Raw genomic sequence first — 25807 nt, 5'->3', positions numbered from 1 at the left:
TTGTAGTTTCAACTTTTAAACTGCATTTTAGATTATTGTGACGTTTGGTCGTTACAGTATTGCAAACTCAGTGTTGCGTTATCAACGTCACATGATGTGTTTTTTTACAATCGATTTTACAATTTCAGCTTGTCACTGTCTGTCTAAATTTGATTTAGCACACTTTCACAGTTTAAATTATTTTTTTATAGTCAGTTTAAACTTTTACAACTGACCTTTACAGTGTTGCAAGCTCAAAAATTGCATTATCAAAATCCCGTGGTGTGTCTCTTACAATTTAAGTTGTTACTATCTAAATTTACTTTACAAATTTTTACAGTTCAAACTATTTTTTATGGTCACGTGACTGTTTTGACAGGTTTCAACTAGATTTGACAATGTTGCAAGCTTAAAATTGCATTTATCAACGTCACGTAACGTAGCTCTTACAATTTTAGCTTTTACAACTGCCTAAATCTGATTTATGTACCAAATTTTCTGTCTGTTGTCAAATTTCTGTCTTTTACTGTGTTTCAAGCTCAGCGCTGCATTATCAACGTCACGTGGCATGTATTTTACAGTTTTAGCTTTTACAACTGTCTAAATTTGATTTAGCAAGTTTTATACCGTTTAAACTATTTTTATGGTCGCGTCACTGTTTTACAGGTGTCAATTGGCATTGACAGTGTTGCAAGCTCAAAATTGCATTATCAACGTCACGTGACGTAGCTCTTATAATTTCAAATTTCACGTCTAAATCTGATTTACCAAATTCTCAACTTTTAAACTACATTTTAAGTCACGTGACTGGTTTTGATTGTTGCCAAATTACTTTTTTTGCAGTGTGGCAAACTCAGTGTTGTATTATGGTCGTCATGTGACGTGTATTCTACAATTTAAACTTTTACAACTGTCTAAATTTTATTTGGCAAATTTTTACACTCCAAACTATTTTTTATGGTCACGTGACTATGTTGACAAGTGTTAACTGGCCTTTACAGTGTTGCAAGCTCAAAATTGAATTATTAACGTTACGTGTCGTGGCTCGTACAATTTTAGCTTTCACAGCTGTCTAAATTTAAATTAAATTAAATTTACCAATTTTGGAAAGTTTGAATTACAGTTTGAAGGTCAGGTGACTGTTTTTGACAGATGTCAACTGGCCTTTACAGTATTGTAAGTTAAAAATTGCATAATCAAATCAAATGAAGTGTTTCTTACAATTTCAGTTTATACAACTGTTTAAATTTGATTCTACAATTTTTTTACTTTAAACTGTTTTTATGGTCATCTGACTGAATTTTCATTATTAATTTGATGTGACGTGTATTTTACAATTTCAGCTTTTGACAAACTGTCTAAATTTGATTTAAGGAAAAAATCAAATGCACGCAAAGATTCAACTTGCATGCAATTTGATGTTGATTGCATACCAGTTTTTATTGGCACAAGTAAATCTATGCATGTGTAAATTCTCCTTTAGCAAATGTTTATAGTTCCAAGTATTTTTATGGTGACGTATCTGTTTTGACACGTGTCAACTGGCCTTTACAGTGTAAACCTCAAAGTTGCTTTATCAACGTCACTCTTACAATTTCAGCTTTCACAACTGTTTAAATTTGCATATACAGGGGTATATAACAGTAACACTCAGTCGTCCCCACAATACATTTATTAGGTCTTAAACCTCTCTAAAATTGCCCAACATGTTTCGAGCGCAGAAGCAGCTCATCATCAGGGGCTAGTACAAAATTACAAAATCAAGCTGTCATTCTGTAAAAGGGGACAGCAGACCTGGGGTTAAGTGTTTACAGTTTTTAAGGAAAAACTTTTCAAAAACCCATTAACGTTTTTAAGGATTAAAGATGTAACAATCTTATAATGGAGAAAAGAATTAAATTAATTAGTTAGTCGGCATATTGTAACAAGGCTGTGAAATTTTTTCTCTAACTTTTTTACGTGTAAAGTTGGTCACTTGTTCACTGTTAGGTGGTCACGATGGGAAAGCTTCCTGACCAACTAACAGTGAACAGGTGACCAACTTAACACGTAAAAAGGTTAAAGAACAAATTTCACAGCCTTGTTACAATATGCCGACCTTCCCCTACACCTAGGGTTGCCCCTCAGGAGTCCCCTAAAATTCTATGTAGTGTACCACCAAATTTAAATAATTTAACTAATAAATAATGAAATTTGAAAGATTCTGATAAATGGTTGAAAATAAAATAATACACAAACCGCGGTGAAAATTTCTGTCTCGACATAAAGTTAACTACTTAATTTCTCGACATAACAACATTTCTGTCGAGATATTAGGTAGTTTGCCGAGACAAAGGCGAGGTGAACTTTATCTCGAGACAGAAATTAAACTTTTCACCGTGGTTTGTATATTATTTTATTTTCAACCATTTATCAGAATCTTATCAAACTTTTAATAAATCGTTAAGTTGAAATATTGATTGCTAATAGTGTCTAACAATAAGGTAGTATAGGTGTACGAGTCATTATTGTGCTCTCAATATTTTGAGCTAAAACGTTTCTTAAAGTGCTTTTAATATGGAGATTTCTGAAGACGCAGATATCACCACCTGAGCTGCGAGCTATGGCAGAGGTCGGGGAATAACTGAAAAAAGTAAGCCCAGATATGACAAAAAGCATATTGACATTCAACCGGGTGGAAAGTAAGTAAGTACAACAAAGTACTTACTTTCCACCCGGTTGAATGTCAATATGCTTTTTGTCAAAAGTAAAAGCAGGTAATTTTCATCTTTCAACCTGGTTTACACTTAAGAAATAATGTTATTATAGTTGAAAATAATAATATATTTCATTAGGAGTACAAAAATAAAGGTTTTTCCGGTCGCGTTTGACCAATTCAGTTTACGTTTCTATTTTAAAGCCATTTACTCAGCATTTTAATTCAGCGCACATAAAGACGCGTTTTGTATTACTCCTAATAGAGATGAAAATATAGGGTTTTCAAATTCCCAACCGCTAGGCCTTACCGTTGCCTTTCCTTAGCCGGACACCCTACAATGTGTTATGTGTTATGTTGAATGACTGGTTTTTGTAGAATATTATAGCCCAAGTGGTATCTGAAATAGAAGGAAAGTATCCCAAAGCCTACGAGTTCAGAAGACTAGTGAATGGATATAAAACATTTGATTTAAGTCGAGGTCTGGACTACACGCTAGATATGGGCTTGCGGGATTTGAGCAATGGAAAGGAAGTTGTCAAAAGGTTATTGGAGTTTAGTATTTTGAATAATCACTGCAAAATAAAACATTTTCAGGTTTGAAGTATCTAAACCGTTAGGGTCGGTAGAATTTATACCTGTGCCATATGTGACTGAGAATACAAGAGTTTCTATTATTTTGCCAGTGCAGGAAACTGAAGTGATCCAGTCAATGAATTTTTTAAGTCGATACGATACTACAATAATGGAGAAAAAGGAGAAGACGTTGCTGTTTCTTGTGTTTTTATATCAGTACAACTCGAACAGTAAAGGTAAGATCAGTCATTCCACTCTATATTAGCTCAACTTTGGACATACTCCAATTTTGACGTTTCTTTTTATTAGAAAAAAAGTGTTTGGTAATCTTTTCTCCAAAAATTCGTGAAAACTATTATTTTGTTTTCTGGCATTTACCATTTTATACACTTATTGCAAGTAACGTTGCCATACATGAACTTCATAAGTATAAAGGAGCTAGCAAAGTTTTGACGTTGAGTTGACAGCCAAAAATTAGTTTCAAACAAAGTTAGGGCCGATTACACCGACATATTTATAACATTTTAAATATTTAACAAGAAGCCGTTTCCTTTCAACCCATGATTTCGGATATAAACGTGTTTGGATCCGAAATCACTACCGAAAGAAAACGATACAGAATCCTAGACTTTCCGCAACGGTGCGATATGAAATAGGCCAATTAGAGCTAATCTTGAACGTAAACAAAATAGTTCTTCTGATTGTCATCCTCACTGACAGTTGGCATCAAAAGATCGCATTTTGGCGTATGTTTTAAGGCAATGAAAAACCCGTTCAAGTTTCAGTTAGTGTTCAATTAAAGAATAAAAACATCTATTTTATTATATGATAAAGCAAATGATACAAACTTACAATTTACAATGAATCAAAACCCGGTGACAATCCGGGACACCGGTCAAACAAAAAAAAATTTAAAGACGGAAACGTTTCAAACATTGAGAGTTTATTTGTGTGAAATTTGGTAGTAAGTAATTCCAATTAGTCGTAGAAAAAATAGGCTGTAAAACTCGGGCGAACTGTCCATATCGCCCTCGTCCAATTGAGAGAAATTTTCGTCCTCGTGCGATAGGGACATCTTATTCACCCTTGTACAATATACCTACTTGTTCCTAACCCTTGTGCAAAGTGTCACATTGTGCACTTGTCTGGTGTCCAATTCACGAATTAACTCGAATTCGAAAATAGCTGGAAACCGAATGCGAATCTGCGAATGCTATTCTGCATGTATTCGTATTAATACGAATGCGATTTCTTGGCTCGAATGTTCGAACAAAAGCAATGATTGGGGTTAATTCCGTCGAATTCATTGATTAAATGATCGAATATTATACAAAAAAATAAATTTGAGGGGTTCTGTCAAGTTTCCGGTTCGTAGTTCAGAATAGAAAAGTCGTTAAGTTATTTGCTGCCTCTTTTTATCCTCTGCTTTCAGTCCGTCTATGCTTTTTAATTATTGCAACTGTTTAACATAATTAGCATTGTGAAATTTAAAATGGGAGCTTTAAATCGGAGCTAATCAGTGGAATGCCAACTTTATTGTGGCCAATTATTTAGAAGAAGCAGTAGCAGATATCCCTGTAAGAAGGTTTAGTCACAAAATTGCAGAAAACCCATTAAGTGAATTAAATGGTAAAAAGTTTTTGAAGTTGTACAGAGTTAACAAGGCATTGTTTGAAGACATTATTAATATTGTTTCACACTACATACATCATCCAACAAGAGTATTTGCCATTTCAGTGGAGCAAAATGTCTTAACAGCATTACAATTTTTTGCATTCGAGTTATTAGACTCCAATTGATGACTCTACCAAACAAATATTTTTTTCTACAAACATTCAATAATAATGCATTTTTCGCTTAAAAATCTCAACGAAAAGTTACCCTTTACTGAGGAGTTTACTTTATCGCGCGTTGCCAAGAGTAGCGAGCGATAAAAATTTTTTCGCTTGCTGTCCAGAACAACGGCCACAATGCATACCATTATTGGAAATGTCAGTGTCACCAGTTTGATGTCAGTATTCAATTGTGTATAGTTTTGATCCTGTTTTTGAGTAACTACGCAGTAAGTTTAGTTGTATTAGATATTTAGCGATGTTTGTAGAAAAAATATTGTATGTATTACGCTCACAATGTGACTTTTATGCTCTCGAAACTTCATTCTCAGAGCATAAAAGTCATGGTTTGCGCGCTTAATACATAAATAACTATTAGGTTATATTCATTTTTTCTTTCCCGGTTCTTCCTTTCTTAACGTCTTGTAACGACATTTCTTCTTTTTTGTGGTTTTATCCGTGTTGCCACGTACTAACGCTCAAATACGTTTATCGAATGAAAGTATTTTTCGATTAGTGTTGGTAAATGTGAATAATTTTTTGTATAGGGAATTAGGTAATCGAAATAAACCGTGCACGAACTATTTTCGATCACTTTCTAGAATTGGGCCCCTGGTGCCCGAACGCCGCTTCGCGTCGGTCGTGCATATCCAGCCATTGTGCGTACAAGACTTACTTTGCACAATTGATAGGAAAACTACTATACCAGTTTGTAAAATCAGCCGCTGTTCGCCCTCACTGTGTTGTTTAGACATTTTTGGTTACCGTTCCCATAATCGGTTAAAGAACATACGTTAATGACATGTCATATGGTCCAGGGCACTAATGGGAGCGATGCACGTCATCAGTGAGTTTGACGTTTTGAAAATGCATTCGTATTGCTTAACGATTAGTTGCGACCTGTAGCGCTCTCTTTCTAACACGCGCTTATTAACTGAACGCAATTCTGACACAAACGTGACCTTCTCGATCTCGACGTTTAACGAGTTGTGTGCGTTGTTGCCAGATTGCTAGTTGACCGTTTCCTGTTTTTGTTTTGGTTGTTGATGACTTGACTAAAAACTGCTTACAGAGAGAGACAAAAAAAAAACTCAATATTGACTAATATTGTTATTCAAAATTCTCTGTTAAAAAACTGCGTCAACTTCTATATAAGAAGTAAATAAAAACAAAATTTATGTAAAGTTCGTGTTTTGATGAAAAAACTAAACATCTGGCATCGAGGCGCGTTAAACGTCAATGACGTGCATCGGCCGATATATTGCCTTCTACAATTCGGCCTCGCTCAGTGCACAACTAATAAGACAATTATTACGTCGCTGACACTAGCCGTGGAATAGACCTTATTTTAATGTCACGCAAACCCATACATCGTTTGTCCAATATGACATTGGCCGCATTCATAAGATCAAATCGATTAGCAATCGAAAAATCTGATTTTTTCTGGTAATCGATTTATTTCAGTGCATTCACAAGAAAATTGTCTAGCGATTAGTAATCACTATAAGTTCTTATGAATGCCGTCATTAACGTCACACAACGTATTAACCCCCCGTTTGAATATTATTATTACATTTGTCTTGTTAAAGTTTATTCCTAAAGTACATTGAGTAGGAACTCATCGCAATCTGATTTATTATGAATTTCGGTGCTTATAAGCATCGAAAACCATTAAAAATCAGTTTTTTCTTGCCGCTAAAAACCTTCACAGTCATCATAAAAAGATGTAATATAATTGTAATTTGAAGTAAAAGTCCATAATCCCGTAAATTACAAAATAAAAAAAGACCCACAGTCTTCAATAAAATTTTGTTGTGGAGAAGACTGTATGTCTTTTTTCATTTTGTAATACCTATAATTATGTTATAACTTATAATGTTAAATTTTTTGCCGGTGTTATGGATTCCACATATACTTCTCGTATACAGGGTAATTCAAATTCGACCCTCACCATTGGGATCTCGGAAACTATAGGAGATACGAAAAAGTTTAAATTGGGGCAAAGTTGCGCAATGTAAATCTCAACCAAATGCAGTTTTAAAAATTTCGATTTTCCGAGTACTTCCGAAGATATCCGAAAAAAACTGAAAATTTGATTTTTTGTTTTTATTTATTTCTAATCTTATTTGAAGAGATATTCCAAAACTAAAAGCACCTTTTCATTGCCACTTTTTCTCAGCTATTCGATGATGGATTCAAATTTGCCACACGACGTTTCGTTTTCTGTCAGTCATCATCAACTTTCTTTTTTCTTATGGGCGCCATATTGGATTTTTAGCCCACCAAATAGTACGTTTTATTCTGATTTTAGTGATGTATAATAACTTATGATTTGCTTCATAAATAACAAAATAATTCAATAAAAACTATTTTTACTTTAGTTATTGGCTTTGAGTTAATGGGCCGTTTCATAAAATGTCATTATTTGACAGTACTTGTCAAACACGATAATTCGGACGATCATTAGAGCTTTTAGAGATTTTACCTTAGTTAGCTTTGAGTTAATGAGACGTTTTATGAAGATTACTTGGTAGTACTTGTCACACGCAATTGGCCTGAACATACTTAGTCACAAAGGTGTACACGTGACTTAAACCGGTTTATTCACTCGAAGAGCTTATTCCACTCGCTAAGCTTGTGGACCTAGTTGTTCTTATCGTGAATAAAAAACGGTTTGTCACTTGCTGTATAAATAACTATTAAATCACTCTGAATGACATTCGCCCATTTACAGATGTAAACAAACAAACATCAATGTTACATCTACGGGGCGCGGTGCAAATTTAATAGAACTGTAATTTTAGTTTTTTTTTTTTAATATAAGAAGTCGAAATTTAATAAAATACTGTATAAGACACGTGACTTAAACCGGTTTATTCACTCGAATAAATATGAATAAATAAAAAATGGTTTGTCACTTCCAAAATAAATAACTATGAACTTAATTAATTATCGTGTTTGACAAGTACTGTCAAATAATGACATTTTATAAAACGGCCCATTAACTCAAAGCCAATAACTAAAGTAAAAATAGTTTTTATTGAATTATTTTGTTATTTATGAAGCAAATCATAAGTTATTATACATCACTAAAATCAGAATAAAACGTACTATTTGGTGGGCTAAAAATCCAATATGGCGCCCATAAGAAAAAAGAAAGTTGATGATGACTGACAGAAAACGAAACGTCGTGTGGCAAATTTGAATCCATCATCGAATAGCTAGGAAAAAGTGGCAATGAAAAGATGCTTTTAGTTTTGGGATATCTCTTCAAATAAAGTTAGAAATAAATAAAAACAAAAAATCAAATTTTCAGTTTTTTTCGGATATCTTCGAAAGTACTCGGAAAATCAAAATTTTTAAAACAGCATTTGGTTGAGCTTTATATTGCGCAACTTTGCCCCAATTTAAACTTTCTCGTATCTCTTATGGTTTTTGAGATCCCAATGGTGAGGGTCGAATTTGAATTACCCTGTATAAAAATAGGAACACATTAATTAATTAATTTAATTATCAATGAAACTTTTATTGAAAGTTTAACATAAACACAATCTTACCTACCTACCTAGCCTACCCTACCTTATTTTAGTATTTTTTAATTTAACATACAGGATGGCCACCTAAGAGTACGGGATACTGTTACTAACAAACCAAAAATGATTTAAGTTTGAAACTAGTTATTTACATTACTAGTGTGGTATGAGCATTTTTGTAGTCACGAGTGGAAAGTATTGGCAGGTGGTGAGGACACGAGTTTTTTTATTTGCCATATCACACGGTAATGTGCAATATTTTATCTACGACCAACTCAGAATTTGGTCATTTTTAGTCTAACTTTGAGTTACGTAATGAGTTGTTGTACTCTTACGATACTTTACCGCACTAGTGCGATAATAGTTATTTATATAGCAAGTGACAAACCATTTTTTATTCACGAAAAGATTAATTAGGTCTACGAGCGTAGAGAGTGGCTAAGTTCTTCGAGTAATTTCGACTTCTTATATTAAAAAATAAAATAAAATTACGGTTCTATTAAATTTGCACCGCGCCCCGTAAATGTGACATTGATGTTTGTTTGTTTACATCTGTAGTAGTGTAATAGGCGAATGTCATTCAGAGTGATTTAATAGCTATTTATGTAACCAGTTACGAAAAGATCGATTTTGTGTAACGAATGAATGTTTGTAGGGCGAGCGCAGCGAGGTCCTACAATTTGAATGAGTTACACAATAAGACATTTTCGAAACGTGTTGCATACATAATTTTTTCTAATTTTGACCAAAAAGCGGTAAAAACCATCTTTTAAAGTGATTTAACACAAATATTCACTTTCATAGCACCTTGTATAAACTGTGACAACGACATGTTATGATGGATGTCGCCCATATGTTTCTACGGAAATGCATAAAAACAGGGAGTGATGAAATTAACTTTTCATAACTAGTTACATAACGTGATACTTTTCGTAACTAGTTACGAAAAGTAAAACGTTTTATCACTCTAATCAGTTTTGAAAAGTGTCACTTTATATGCCAAAATTATTTTTAAACGTCTAGTGAATAATAGTATATTATTCAACGAGATTTCTTCAAGAAAATCTCACCTGGTTAAAGAAAAATAAGTGATAAAAAAAAATGAAAAGTACTCACTTTCCACCCGGCTGAATGTCAATATGCGTTTTGTCATATCGGGGGTTACTTTTTATAGTTAAGAGACTGTGCCGCCACCTCTGCTACAGCTCGCAGCTCAGGTGATGATGAGTAACATCTGCGTCTTCAGAAATCTCCATGTTAAAAGCACTTTAAGAAACGTTTCAGCTCAAAAAATTGAAGACGGAATAGCACAATAATGACTCGAGATAAAGTTCACACCTAGTCTCTCGACAGAAATCAAACACTTTCCACCTGAGTATGTAATATACTAAATATACTATTTAACCGATTTTAGTTGCAACTGGAGTTCATGTTGTAGCATATAAAATAATGCCATATTGAATAGTAATGTAACACACCAGACTCTTAAAAAAATGGTTTTTATGCAAGAAATAACAATTTTTATTAGCGCACCGGAAAACCCACCAGTTAAAAACATCGCACCGAAAATGGTCACTTTCGTACGTTCTCACGGAAATAGTATATTAAGTATCAAGAACAGTAAGTAAGCTTTACTGATCTATGACAAAGTATGTCTAATTTGTCTGAGATCAGTAAAGCTGTTGCTGTTCGTGATGCTTACACTATTTTTTGAACGACTTCATCAAAATCATCCTAATCATTAAATAAAATGATAATATTCTAACAAATTTTCTTTAATCTTGCATATACAGCAACTTCCGGTTTGTCAGCCATAGCAACCAGAAACTAGACAGGAACTAGACCTTCTCGCCTTCAAAACAGGTGCTGTAATGTTATGTTTTACACTAGGCGACCTTTCTTGTCTTGACGTGGAGAGAAATGGGTTGGATTTGTTACTTTGCATAATGATGTCCACCTCAGTTTCCTGAACGGATTACCGTCCCAGTTCTCCCCAACGGCATAAGAGGGCCCGTTTGTTTTTGACATTTTTAATTCACAAGAAATCACTCCTAGTATCAAACCACAAAATAAAATAATAAATGAATTTAGATATTAAATTCAACAAAAACAAGAAATACAGGGATGCCAAAACGTTGTATTAAGCCAACGCATAAACCTAATCTAACCTACCTACTAATCTAACCTATCTTCTAGGGCAAAATACAAGATTGGCATTACACTAGCACAATACCGTTATGTATGAGTCCAAAAACATTCTGAATTCAAAAAACAATTTCTATTCTACTTACAGTCAGTTATGTACTGTTTTTTTAATCTCACCGCACGTCACGTTCTCTATCTTTGCACTACAGGACAATTTGCTGCGATGCCGAAGAAATTGTCTTGAGTCCGATGCGGGGTCGAAGAACCTGGAATCCTCGGATTCTTTGAAGGAATTGCACTCCAGCTCAAGTGTTCCTCCAGCTACAGCCAGACGTCCTCCAAAAATAATAATATGAAAATGACTCTTCTTGGTGAGACTTTCGTATATAACGTCACAGGCTTCGTTTAACAGCCAGACGTCCTCCAAAAATAACAATACGAAAATGGCTCTTCTTGGTGAGACTTTCGTAACTAGCGTCACAGGCTTCGTTTAACTCGTTTGATCTCAGAATATTCCAATCAATTCCGCGTTATGTTTCTAGCTTTTTTGACTTCTCTTACATTCAAAAAACGTCAATCAAAAAAACCAAATTTGATTCAAAAAACAAAAACCGCTCAACAATTAAATACCTATAAACTATTTATTTTTTAACATCCCTGTAAAAACAAAATACCAGGAGTGATTTCTGTTACAAAAAGATAAGATCATCTTTTCAGTAATCACTCAAAATTAGACCAGTCATACAAAAACAACGGTTTGGGTTGTTAACCCTGTATAATACACTCAAAATAATGTAACTACTGACTTAGGAAACGGTTCCTTAATCTATTTCTTAATCTTAATGTCGCTAACGAAGTTTGTCGCTATCTTTGTATTTGTAAAGCCCATTTAAAATTAAATTCTGTTTTTACTGCTAGTTATGTATAATTTTAAACATTTTTCTTGTATATGAGATTTCGATATCCGATAAGAATTTTGTATTTTTTATCTAATAAGAAGGAACATCTAAATTTCATCCGAATCTGTGAAAAGTTTCATCAGAGCCTGTGATGTGGCTGTCCAAAGTCTGACGAAGAATATTTCGAGTATGTAATTATCGTGTTCTTTCATAATGAAAGTAAACAAATTTTAGGTTCGGAGGACCCTTTTAAGTATCTAAAGCAGTTTGTAAAAGACGCCACAGCTAGGCATGCAAATGATGACGTAAAAATGTCATGGCTCTCAATCAGATTGCCAGAAAGTAAGAAGGTTCCTATCCAGTTGGAAGACAAGAAGGCCCTAAACTTCGCTATTGTTGACTTGTCTTTAAAGAAAATTGGCCTAGACAGCTTAACTTTGGTTTTGGATGTATGGGCAAATATTACAGTCGACTTTTTAAATCGGGTAAGTTGAATTTTCTGAGAATTTCGCCGGGATTTATTATACAAAAACCGTAAGAATGAGTTCTGCATCAAATCACATACAGTCAAATTACTAGACATACGGGTACTTTAAATACTCTCGGTTCAGCGACTTGACAAATTGGGGAAAAGTTGCGCAATTTAAAGCTCAATCAAATGTAGTTTTAAAAATTTCGATTTTCCGAGTACTTCCCAAGATATCCGAAAAAAAATGAAAATTAGATTTTTTGTTTTTATTTATTTCTAATCTTATTTGAAGAGATATCCCAAAACTAAAAGCATCTTTTCATCGCCACTTTTTCCCAGCTATTCGATGATGGATTCAAATTTGCCAGACGACGTTTCGTTTTTTGGAAGTCATTAGCAACTTTCTTTTTTCTTATGGGCGCCATATTGGATTTTTAGCCCACCAAATAGTACGTCATGTCTAATCCGTTCTTTTAAATCTTCGATTTTTCCTGGCTTCACCTTATAAACCTTATTTTTAAGGTAACCCCATAAAAAAAATCTAATGGGGTGTAGTCTGGAGATCTCGGTGGCCATTCTATTGGCCCTCTTCTTCCAATTCACCTGTTTGGAAATGTTCTGTCAATATAATTTTGAACAGCCCTTGCAAAGTGAGGAGGAGCTCCATCTTGTTGTAGCCAGATACTTGCATAAGGCATATTTGGGTTTAGATCGTTGGGAAATAAAGCTACTAATTGTGGGATAAGTTCCTGCTGAATAAAATGGAAATATCGCTCTCCAGTTAAATATTCTTGGAAAAATATCGGCCCAATTATCCTGTTTTTAATAATTCCCCGCCCAGACATTGATTTTTGTGGCCATTGTGTATGGCATTCCCTCATCCAATGAGGTTTTTGATGTGCCCAATAACGGCAGAGTTCTTTGTTAACGTGTCCTGTTAAAGTAAAAGTTGACTCATCAGTAAACAAAATATTGTTGGAGTGTAATGCGTTGGTATCGAGTAATTCTTGCATTTTCTCACAAAACTGTAGCCTTCTGTCGGGATCACCTTCTGTTAATTCGTGGAGCTGATGTATTTTGTAGGGGTGATACCGATGTTCTTTAAGGACAGTACCGATTTTTGCGATATTTCGTTTTCTGCTGCTATATTTCTTGAACCGGTCGTCGGATTATCTTGGACTGATAATATATAGATATTCAATTTAGTGTCGTTGTTCAATGCTGAACGCCTCTTAGTAGCTACAGGCCTTGGTTGATTTGGTTTCTGGTATTTTGGCTCCACCAATTAGGGTATTTCGCCAGCTCGAAACGTAAGAGGCTCAGATAGTTGGGCTAGAGCCCCTGAGCCCCAGATAGCCACAAAAAGGTCTAAAAAATCGCACGATCCGAGCAAAAGATATAGTCATTCCTCGTGGAAACTATAACCGTCACTGTCACATCCACGTGGTCTTCTCCTAGGTTTTCACCCTTTCCGCCTCTTGGAAGTGCACCGCACAAGACAATTCTCCGTAGACTTTTATCGCCGTTTCCACAGAGGTCCCACCATCTCCACTCGACCGGCTGCGGAATTCGGTCGTCAACTTCAAATTTCCCTGAACACCGTTTCAAGATACGTGGTTTCTTAGTGGCAAAAAATGGCACTCACGAACGAAGTGCGGTAACTTAACCTAACCTAACCTAACCTAACCGAACTGAGCTACCAGGCCTTACATGTCCATTTTCTCTAAAGCGTTTTTCAATTTTACTTACGGTACTTTGGCTTAATGGTGGCAAATCAGGATATTTTCCTCTAAATAAATAAACCACTTCTTGCTGAGACCTCATTGTATCTCCGTATCCTAGCATCATTACTATTTCAATTCGATGAGTTTCTGTTAAGTGTGGCATTTTACTATTTTGTTTTCAATTTATGACAATATTGACAAATATACCTTTAATTTTAACACTCCTAATCAATAGTCTAGTTTACACCGTTAACTTGGTGCGCGTACTAACGTTTGATCCCGAACCATATCTGAATCAAAGTTCTAGTCTTTTCGGTGTAAACAGTGGTGTATTAAGCTAGTTCACTTTTGGTTTGGTACTCTTGGAAATGTGTACCGAACTATTTTAAGTTCGATACGGAAGGCAGTTTGATACGAACCATTGCACTACGGAGTGGTGTAAACGCATCTTTAGTAGACGAATGTTTTTCCAGCCACTTTTTCCTTCTGGATTAGTTCCTTTTTACTGTACTTGAAAGGTATTCTGAATATAGAACGACTCTATTTAAAACGACTCTCATTGTTTATTTACGAAACAGATAAAATCGTCAAAATAGTCGGACATTCATTGATTCGTCAAGCTGGTACGATGTTATAAAACACACGTTTTTTGACTATCTTTCGCTAATGAAATGAGATAAAGAAAGGACTTTTTGCGTGGGTTGCATACAACATTTGTTATAAATCGACTTGTTTTATGACAAAAGCACAGCAAATATAACAATATAAAAAAGACTTTGTTGCACTAGTGCAAAAAAGTAAAATTTGTTGCACTAAAAATCATTAAAAAATTTGCACAAAAAACTTTTTTTGCACGATTTTATAAAAATGAAATTCAGAAGAATTTATTTTTTTTTAAATACGTACAGGGTGTCCGGATTTAGTGTGTTTTGGCAGGAAAACCCCATTTCCCGGCTAGATAGGAAAAAACTAATATACATGTCTGAGCTTGATTTTTGAAAAAAGTTTAATGGCAAAAACCGTATTTCGATATCTTCTTACTTTGCGGCGCTAGAGGTCGTTTTTCGAATTTCGTCCATTTTGAAAACTCTTACAACTTTTTTGTTTATTAAAATATCAAAGTGAAACAAAAACATTCTGAAGGCACTTTTTCGATGTGATTCCAGTGGCGTGCTTAGTTTTTTGCTACTGCCTTCCGTTTTCTCAATCAAGAGTCTGGGGGGAATTGTGGTCTTCTTGGCTGGTTGGTCCTGAGTTTCAAAAGATTTGCCTTCCGTGTTGAGCCACTCATTTTTATATCGGCAAACAGCGGACTAGAAACCCCATGGAACGTTTCGCGATATGCATCGAACACTGGAGACGTCTCCAAATGGGTCAGATGTTGCGGCGCATCAAATTCTGTCCGAATCAAGTGCTAACTCGGTCAATCTCGACCATAGTAGGTGGTCAAACCGCCACAATATCTTAAAAACGATGTGTTCCAGAAAAAATGGATTAGCATGGTTATTGCGACGCGTCAGAGGAGTTTTGTTAATGATCAATTAAAAGTGAGGCTATTATGTGCAAAAACAAAAGTTGCTCCGTCAAAAAGATTAACTATTCCGCGGTTGGAGTTGTGTGGAGCACTTCTGTTAGCGCGTCGTCGTTAACTCTCAAGGGTCGAGTGTCATTTTTCGTGCGACTCACAAATTGTTTTACATTGGTTACGTACGCCTTTGCACCAGTTGGAAGTTTTGGTTCGAAATAGGATTTCTGTTATTGTTGGTCAGTCAGGCAATATGTGCCCACTAGAGATAACCCTGCTGATGTAGCAACGCGAGGTGTATTTCCAGATGAGCTAGAAGGTTTGGAAATTTGGTTGAATGGTCCACTGTATTTGAGTGGAAAGGGTGAGTGGCCTCCAAAGATTACCTTTAAAAATGAAATCCCACAGAGTTCTGAACCAGTTGCATCATTTAGTGTGTCAACAAATGACGAATTTGTGTTTTTAAAAGATATTCAGTTTAGACAAAATTAGTTAGAGTTATGGCTCATTGCTTGAGATTAGTTAATAATTGTAAGTTGAACATCAAGGGATTTTGAAAGGGTGGTTCTTTAACCCCAAAACAATTAGAACAAAGCATGAATACTCTTATTATTTTGGCTCAAAGGGAATCTTTCTGTTATGAGGTTTCATTACTAACAAAACAAAAAGCTGAAGCATCGTTTATTAGTATTATCGCCTTTTATTGATGAGTGCGGAATAATGCGTGTTGGAGGGAGGTTAAAAAATGCTAATGTGCCTTACGATCAAGCTTCAAAAATGAGCATATAAGGTTCCCGCATGCTGGTCCGCCGATTCTATTAAATGCTGTTCGAGACAGGTATTGGCCAACCAATGGCATGAACATTGAAAAATCAGTTGTGCATAAGTGTGTTACTTGTTTTAAGGCCAAACCAAAGAATAGCTATTTAACAAGAGGGGACCGCCGGCATAATTTCTTTGATATTGGAGTGATGTCTTTGGCTGACCTCGGTTTGCCTTTGGTAGGAAACATGTTTGTTTAACATGTTATTTTGAAATAAGAATGCATCCAAATTTCAGAGTCAAATATAAACTAATTTCTTGTGATCATTATTTACTCCTTATGAGTCAAAGTGTTTTAAGTTCGCCTCTTTATGATTGGAAGATATCAATCTTTATTAACTTTAAACTGATGTTTTAAAACAATTATTTGATGTGGTCTGAGATATGGCAACGTTCTTCAACAACTTGAATGATCAACCAATGAAACTCCTGATATTCAACGATCAAAGCCGATATCAGTCGATTGTCTCTTAACTTTGGTAGGAATCTCTCTCCAATTCGCTTTCTCTTTTCAACTGTCTCCTCTTATTAAATAGCTATTCTTTGGCCAAACCCCAACCTGCAACTGCTATAATGTGAAATTTGCCAAAGTCTCGAGTGACCGTATCATATTTTTGTGAAATTTTCTATGGGAAACCATTTAATTTTTTTCTAATAATGAAGAAAATACTAGCCGAGTTTTCAGCCTTTATCTCAGAAACGAGGGCAGCTGTGGAAGATAGAACTTCTCCATCGTACATTTCACAAAAATTAAGCGCAGTAGTACTCTATCTTTTCTAGTTTCGGAGATACCCCGTAAAACCATCGAATTTGATACACCCTATACTTTTGACACTCTGTAGCGTAGGACAACCATTTTTTACGGGTAGGATACGCTGTGATTGGTTTATTTGATCTCACAATTACAATTAGATTGTGATTCTTTATCCGTTTAGCCAGTGGTAATTGCCTACTTAAATTTATTAACAATTAAGGAGTTAACCAATATTCCTATAAGGGTAAAAAATATTTTCTTTCATTTCAAAATGTAATGCTACTCGCATTTCCCAGTTTCTGTGGTATATTGACTTGAGTAGTTTGGCTAATATTTTGCTTAAACTCTTCATTGATAATAATTATTTTTTTCATAACATAATAAACATACCATTATTGACCGATTAGTAACTTGAGAAATTAGATTTCTCTACCTTATTAGTCATTGTTGACCTAGGTCAAAAATAGAGTCTAATCTCTAGTTCTAGTCTGGCACAAACACGACAAAAAAGGAAATATTATTGACCTAGGTAAATAATAATGTCAATGTCCATTAAGACATCTGACATATGAAATATACTTGACTTTGACAGAGACAGATAAATTAGGTTTCCCACCGCCTACTATACTAGAAAGCCTAGAAGGTGCTTGTCAAAAATTCCAATATAGCGGGAATAGTGGTGACAGTTTGTATTGTGGAAATTTAGTTTTTTGAGGATTAGATGAATTTTTACGGTTTAAAATCAAAACTTGAGGTTATTTGCGTAACGTTTTTGTTTGCTGCCGTTCATAAGTTTTTCAAGCCACATTGTAACAGCAATTCAGGAAAAAGCCCAACCGTGTCAGTAGTTTACTTTACAAAAAACCGGATCTAACTCAACAGTGGTTGAACACTTTGAAGTGGGAACTTATTAGGTACTTGTTACATGCACAGGTATGTGAGTTACATTTTAAAGCATCCTTCATTGTGAGAGCAACAAAAATAACTTTGAATGAATGTTCTTGGTAATAACATAAGAACCATTTACCAGTTTTGCTTACCTAGTTTCAAGGATTTACAGATTTTCTTACATTGAACAGTGTTTAAACTGGTTTGCTCTGTGTTGTACTTTCCAGGACAAATGTTCTAACCAATTTGTTTAGGCTGGACTTGATTGTGTATAAAAAACCTCTATCTATACATATCTGGATCAGAAATGAACATTTTTTTGATTTTTCACTAACAACTTGCAATCAATTAAAAACACGAAAACACGAAACAATTAAAAAAATACATATTTCTTACTGCATCTGCATACGTTTGTGTATAAAACGAAAACCGCTAACGCCGCCATTAGGTGGCATTTTAGGCTTTCTTGTATAGAGGGCGGTGGGTTGTCTCTTCATGTTGTTGTTTTGCTTTTATCTTAAATTTTTAAATTTTCAATAAAAGTTCAGTTTCTAAAATATTCAAAAATATTGTTAATAGTGGAAAAAATGCTATATTATCCACGGTTTAGACAGCTTTTATTAACCTTATGTCTAAACCTTGGTTAATAATATACTATTTATCGATTAAAAAATTATTTATAATCTTAGGTAAGGATGAACACAATCGAAAACTACCAAGTTTATTCACCGATTCCATTCACCCAATACAACCCACAAGTGTCACAACTGCCAAATCTAGAAGTGAATAAAATGTCGGGGCATTTTGATAGAGAAGAATACAAGTATATCGCTTTTTACGGCAAAGATTACGTGACAGGTAGGTAAAAAACAACTTAAATATAAATGAGATTTCATCAGACACTTTCGATTTTTAGCACGTAAGCGTACACAAAAAACTATTCCGTTAATTCGGGTAGACAACGACATCGTCAAACTTGTCGATAGTGGCATGGAAAATCGGGGAAACTTATTTGAAATGTTTGTAAGGACGAGCCCGAATTTACATTGCATGCGCGCTACTGAAATGAATTTGAAAGTGTTGTATCACTTTGAGAAGTCTGTTGACAGGGTGAATAAATTTTACGGAAACGAAGCCCAACTCGCTAAGCTACTTTTAACTAAGCAGGAGATGATTCCTGAATTGCTGTGATAGTAACGAGCAGAAAGTAAAGAGCTTAATAACGAGTTTTCTTGAAAGTGCCTTAAAAATGTTAAAGTTTTGTTTCAGGTGGTTGCATTTACGTAAGTATTAGAGTGCATGATATGTATTTATTGCATTAAATAAAAAAAAAATAAATCCTGCCTAATTTTTTTTATTCCTTGATGATCCAAGTGTTTCTGTTGAGGAATTGCACTGTATGTTGTGTTTAAATCTCTTTGGAATCGACATTGCAGCGGGGACGTTAAGGAACATTTTAGTGCTTTGCTTGCGATACGTGACAGCTGTCATAACTATCAAAACTCACTCACCAGTGAGCTGAAAATATAAAATGGATGTTTCTTTAAGGACTTTGTAACGAAGTTACGAATAATTTTTGTTATATTTTCTATATCGTGCGTTAGTGCCGTTTGTGTTGCAGCATATTGCGGATAAATGTATTATTAATAGAAGCCGCTTAATAAAGTAACCAGTGCTAGTACTTTGCCAAAAATACGATAAGCCGTATTTTTAAGTTATTATATTTTCTCAGGATTGGTCACTCGGATTTTTACCGTTCTTGTTGGAAACAATTGGTAAAATTACAGGGTTTACAACAACGCTGCAGTATGATAGCGCGTAATAGGAAATTAATGGTTTATGGATTTCCTTGTAATTAAAATTCACGAGGTATACTTGTTTGGTGGCTAGTAGTAATACTATGCGGATTCTGGCTCATTTTTATGAAATGGTGAAGGCGCGAGGCGGCGCTCGGTTCGTGTACATGCATATTGCAATAGTGTGACGGTGGGGGCCCCGGAGCCCACGAGGAGCCCCGAAGGCCCCAGTGAAGCCCCGCCCCGGAGCCCCGAAGGCTTTTTGTCGTCATCGTCGCCTGTCGTCAAATGTCACCGTCATCTGTCAAATGTCATTGGCGTGGTCGTTGGTGACGGACACCTGTCGTCGCGTGGTGTCCCCCCCACCGTCACCGTCAGGTGGTGCACCCGTAGACCACCCCATCCCCCGTTGCACATTAGTAGTAAGACGTTGGAGCAATAATATAATTACTGTAAACCGCAATGATGCCTGGGTTCTATTATGCGATGCAGCTCTGTCTATTAAAGGAAAACTATCAAAAATAGCGGGAACGGGTGAAGTGAAATTTGTGAACAATGCAGTAGGATTTTTCTTTGATTCCATCACCTATGAACTAAACGGTGTTGAAGTTGAACATGTTAAAAATCCCGGAATTGTCAGCCTAATTCGTGGCTATCTGTGTTACAATACAAGTATAGTAGGATTTTTACCTTTTGAGAATGACGTCATCTTTTTACATCTGTTTCTCGCATATCAAACATGTGAAATAAACAATTTTAACAAAAAAGGCACGTTATTAATTTTGTCATCCTGTCAAATTAAAAACGTTGACATTTACTGTCACTTTGATATAAACAAATATCAAAGGTATAAAAATGCTGCGCTACAATAAGCAATCCAAAATGTTAATTCTCAATGTGCTGCTTTTTTTGGAGTACGAAAAGAAACAGTTTCCAGATGTCATCCCAATTGATTATTCCAATGTGTATGATAGAGCATCACAGGCTTCAAAAGTGAGTACTGCTACCCTATGCCGAATGAAAAAGGCTGGAAATTCCAGCTGACGACTCCTATTTTACCAACATTTCTAAGAAAATGTCGGTCAGTAAAACCAAAATAACCGCTTTTATGAAAAACAAAGAAGTTGGTAATGTTGGTATGCCAAATTACTATTTTCGCTTTATTGTGCACAGCACAATAACACAACACAAAATCAATGAACGTTAATAATGTATTATGTTATTAGGAGTAGAAGAGATCTTTAAGTGAGTGCAAGCACACCTATTCACTGAATGAATGATGATTAAACTGAAACTCTCATGATCATGTGATTTTCAAGGCACTTGATCATCATCAGTCACTTCTGAACGCACTAATTTTTCAAACCATTTGTAGGTTAAAACTTGTGAACTAATTCCAGACATGCGTGTTTTTTCACCTGTTTGACGTTATTCTCAAAGGGTAAAAACTTGACTATACAATACAATATCATTTAAAAACGGCCAGCTGGAGTTACCCAGAGAATGTGCCAGTAAATACGGATGGTACTTTTTGTTAACGTATTTCACAAAATCAAAGCTAAATTAATCTCATAAACAAAGAGCGTCACAGTCCTGAAACAGCCAGAGGGCCTATGGCCCGATTGATAGGTTTCGGCCTGTTGGACGTTATACTCTCCCTAATGCCTGTGGTGCATACAATGTTTTATGTTTCACCTAATTCAGCATTATTTACTGTTTCTGGCATTGAAAAGTAAGGTATACCTTTACCGGTATGTTGTTTAGTGTTTATTTTACCTGAATGTTGTGACTTTGATAGTCCATGTCAGTCAGTGAAAATGGCAAAAGCTGGATGAAATTTTAGAAAATATAAAAAATGCAGCAAAAGCTAACGAAAGTTTATTACCTAAAAAGTCAAGAGCATCTTAAGGTAGGGAATACGTAGTTTTATGGGATGAAAGAATAAAAATGCCAGTGCTAATATTAAAAACGGTTTCAGGGCGTTATGATAACGCCCGCCTATAATGCCGTCAGGTTGTTATGAACACTATAACCTACACCGTTTCCAAGGTAGGTATTATGTATTCATAACGTATAGGTGAAACATAATAGCTATCTATTTATGTACCGTTAGAGAGAAGATAATGTCCTGAAGGCCGAAACAGTCATAGGGTCTATAACGCCCTTGGTACATAAATAGCTATTAAATCACTAAATGACATTGTCGTTTATTTACGGATGTAAAAAAACAAACATCAAAGTCACATCTACGGGGCGCGGTGCATATTTAATAGAACTGTAATTTTATTTTATTTTTTTAAGACTTATAAAGTTGTTTATACAGCAAGTGACTTAAAGCATTTTTTATTCACGAAAAGAAAAATTAGGCTCCCGAGCGTAGCGAGTGACCTAAGGTCTTCGAGTGAATAAACAGGTTAAAATCACGTGTTTTATACATGACAGTTTATACGTGACATTGATGTTTGCTTGTTCAAGTCACGAGTGAAGTCCGCAAAGTGCAATGTTGCCAAATAACACATTTTATAGCACGACACGACGACAACTTTTGTATTTCACTGGACAAAAAGTAATTTGATGTCAATTTGAATAAAACAAAATCAGAATAAAACGTACTATTTGGTGGGCTAAAAATCCAATATGGCGCCCATAAGAAAAAAGAAAGTTGATGATGACTGACAAAAAACGAAACGTAGTGTGGCAAATTTGAATCAATCATCGAATAGCTAGGAAAAAGTGGCAATGAAAAGATGCTTTTAGTTTTGGGATATCTCTTCAAATAAGGTTAGAAATAAGTAAAAACAAAAAATCAAATTTTCAGTTCTTTTCGGATATCTTCGCAAGTACTCGAAATTTTTAAAACAGCATTTGGTTGAGCTTTAAATTGCGCAACTTTGCCCCAATTTAAACTTTCTCGTATCTCTTATGGTTTCTGAGATCCCAATGAGGGTCGAATTTGAATTACCCTGTATACAGTTCAATTCTAGTTTCAATATTCGAGTGCTAGGCAAAGAAGAACAGTTGAAAAGCTATACACCTCGGAGTACTCTGTTCTTAAACTTTTAATCACTGGAAAGCACCTCAGGCAGCATCTGTTGGGAAATAATACTAAACAGAATTTACCATGTCGTAGAAAAAATACACCTTTTTATTGTATCTCAACAGCTACAAGTGCTTCCTCAAACATTTCAAAATATTTACCGGATAGAAAAGGCAGTATCCCAGAAACTTGTAAACTTGTTGATCTTAAAAAACCGTCAATGCAGATATAAGATTATGAAAGGCTCTTTCCTTTTTTTGATTTCTAAACAAGTCAAACAATGTCTGCGGAGATAGGAAGTACGTGGCAAAGCTGCAAATTATAAAACTTGCTTTAGGCGTATTTTGGCGGCAGTATTAACCTGAGTTTTAAGCTGTAGTAACATATAAACCATCCTTTTTTATCAGAATGAGTTAAAATGAGCCAGGCATTGTAAACACTGACGCCAAAATACGTCTTTTATAATCGAGTAGCACGTGGCATGTTGCCACGTCGCATTTTTGCCACGCTGCTCCGGTATGAAACCATCGACCATTCACATCGTATGGCTTATTGTGTTGTATATTTTTAATTTATTATTTGGATAAAACAAACATACATGTATGTACAGGGTGGGGCAAAATGGACGGGTAGTACGTGCGAACGGGAGGGGGTAGAGCGTTGCGGTTGTCGTCGTTCGATTCACGAAAGCAGGAAAGCTTGCCATTTTTTAGTCACAATGGTTGTATGACAAGAGAACATCGGGCGTTCGCAGTCGAGGAATATCTAAAATCGGGTGAATATTGTGCAATGGCGTTTTCGACAACATTTCAATCTTGGTCGTCATGGTTCAGTTCCGAAACGTGACACAATTAACAGATGGGTTCAGAATTTTAGAACTTCGGCATCCGCAATAAATCCAAAACCTCAAGATCGTCCGCGAAGTGTGCGGATGCCACCTTCCGTAGAAAGGGTGAGACAGGCAGTAATTGCTAGTCCAGATGGATCTCTTCGAAAACAGGCTGCAGCACTCCAGAGTAGTCGAACACTTCGAAGAATTTTACACCAAGATCTTTTCTTTCACCCATATAAGCTTATGGTTGTCCACAAATCAGATAAAGGTGATTTTGCGCAACGCCGCCAGTTTGCTGAAAGAATGCAAATGATTTTTGCTGATGAAAATGAACCAATAATAATCATGACCGATCAGACTCATTTTCATTTGTGCGGTTTTGTTAACAAACAGACCTGCCAATATTGGGCTGCCGAAAGCCCCGTTGAATTGCATCCACTCCACTTAGTCACATAGTCCACATAGTGAGAAGATGACTGTTTGGTGCGCTCTGAGCCGTCTTGGAGTTATTGGACCTTTTTTCTTTGAAGATGCAAGAGGGGCAACTGCCACTGTAACCTCTGAGCGATATGTTTTCATGTTGGAAAACTTCTTGATTCTTGAATTGCGACGAAGAAGAATTAACCCCAGACATGTTTGGTTCCAACAGGACGGTGCCACAGCGCATACAGCCCTAGCGACAATGGAAACTGTGCATCGAATTTTTCCTGGACACTTAATCTCACGTTTCGGTGATGCGCCGTGGCTCCCTCGTTTTCCTTACCTTACAGCTGCTGATTTCCTTTTGTGGGGATACCTAAAGGCGAAGGTCTACGTTGATAAACCTAGAAATCTGCATGAGTTAAAAGAATAAGCCATCACAGCACAAGTTAGGGCAATAGACATCGATTTGTGTGAGAGGGTTATTTGAGGAACGACTAGCTCCAAAGTGTATTGCAGAGAACGGACGTCATCTGCCTGACATAATTTTTAGAACATAATTTCATTTTTTTATTGTTAAATGGCAACATTTAAGCTTTCATTTTGAAAGTGTAAATTTCTTTTAAGTTAAAAAACAGCGGAGATATTTTCATTTCAAAAACGCCCTTCCATTCTGTCCCACTTTGTATTGTGTAGGTATGTATTTAGATAGGTTTCTTAATTTTGTGGACGGAGCAGTAAAACAACCGAATTTTTATTTACGCTTATCGAAAAGAATATGTAGAAATTCTTTTGGAATTTTATATTGAAGATGAATGAAGATACAGGTATTCCTATATTGTCCATTATTGATTAGATGTCTCTTCTTGTGAGAAATTTACTACAAATATGCAGATCGTGGATTACTGATCCCTGTAATTATACAGTAGATTTGTTATTTCCTTCCAACCCACGTTTCTCTTATGTAAATTTCTATTTCAATTGATTGAATTTTTCATCTAAAGTTAATAAATCTTTTTCTTTCTCAGATAACGGTTTTCTAGAATCTATTGTTTTAATAAAATGAACAAAAAATGAGTAAAAAGCTGCAGAAAGCTGTGAATTAAATATTTTTGAATTGCCCTAATTTCAATTTTATTTCATAACCCGTCATATATCTTTTTTTGTCTAAATTTACCTAAATGTGTAGTACAAAAAGATAGAGCAATATACTTCAGCTTTTTTGACACTCCAGTTTTAGGTTATGATATTTTAACGTTTTGCGGCGTTGACAGTTTTCTATCATTTACAGGGACGCCTTAATCAAGGGCTACTTGAGGAACGTCTATTGGCCATATTCACCAATCTGTTATCAAATTGATAAGTTTAACAATCTGTTAAGCTCAATGATTTCACATGTGTTTCCATAGCAACAGACGTACTGTTAGGGTTATCAACATGATAACATATTAGATCTGTTCGCAGCGGCAATCCCTGACTGGTTTCCAACTCAGAAACAGTAAATGTCAAGTTTCATTGGTTGAATGCTCACGTGACTATGACGTTTTCTGACTTGTGGCCAATGCATGTATCTATTTCTCTGATAAAGGTCCAATAATTTAAGATTAAACACCTTTATTATTTAAGATAATATTACAGGGTTGCATATTACAGCATCACTTGGTTATTTTAAATAGCACACCCTGTATTTAATAACAGATTACGAGTCAACATTTTGGTCTCTTTCAATCTGTATTAGGTTTCCTATACCTATCTCTAATAATTTCTTAGTAATTTGACTTAATTATAATATGAGAACATTGATATGTCAAACACAAACAATATCAACCAGGTCACAAATACAGAAACAAGCTGCCTAACAAAACAAAAGCTAAAGTAAGT

The 25807-nt window shown here is 35.4% G+C and overlaps 2 protein-coding genes and 1 long non-coding RNA gene across 5 annotated transcripts in view; 2 read left to right on the top strand and 1 right to left on the bottom strand.

Annotated features, from left to right (window-relative positions):
* Chpf (Chondroitin polymerizing factor) overlaps positions 1-19184 on the top strand; it is a 33854-nt gene extending 14670 nt beyond the window's left edge. Inside the window, exons 6-11 of one of the 3 annotated variants that reach the window (XM_081975046.1) lie at positions 3053-3219; positions 3272-3486; positions 11894-12144; positions 18531-18699; positions 18758-19048; positions 19100-19184. In XM_081975046.1, the coding sequence (XP_081831172.1) occupies positions 3053-3219; positions 3272-3486; positions 11894-12144; positions 18531-18699; positions 18758-19032 (1077 nt within the window). In that variant the 3' untranslated portion in view covers positions 19033-19048; positions 19100-19184. Of the gene's footprint in view, positions 1-3052; positions 3220-3271; positions 3487-11893; positions 12145-18530; positions 18700-18757 lie in introns of all 3 variants that reach the window. The other 2 variants (XM_081975045.1, XM_081975044.1) reach the window with 2 other exon arrangements.
* Positions 10733-11076, bottom strand: LOC145726109 (uncharacterized). The gene is made up of 2 exons (XR_014177485.1): positions 10938-11076; positions 10733-10901 (listed from the first exon to the last, which is right to left on the bottom strand). It is a non-coding gene; the product is annotated as an uncharacterized LOC145726109 (long non-coding RNA).
* Positions 19185-19835: 651 nt separating the features above from the next.
* LOC145726105 (uncharacterized) overlaps positions 19836-25807 on the top strand; it is a 58261-nt gene continuing 52289 nt past the window's right edge. The window contains exon 1 of the mRNA XM_081975053.1: positions 19836-20341. The gene's annotated coding sequence lies outside the window, so the exon portion shown is untranslated. The remainder of the gene's footprint in view (positions 20342-25807) is intronic.

Source organism: Ips typographus, linkage group LG3 (genome assembly GCF_016097725.1).
Source record: "Ips typographus isolate SLU linkage group LG3, UJ_Ityp_2.0, whole genome shotgun sequence".
NCBI lineage: Eukaryota > Metazoa > Arthropoda > Insecta > Coleoptera > Curculionidae > Ips > Ips typographus.
This window is presented reverse-complemented; position numbering and strand designations above follow the sequence as displayed.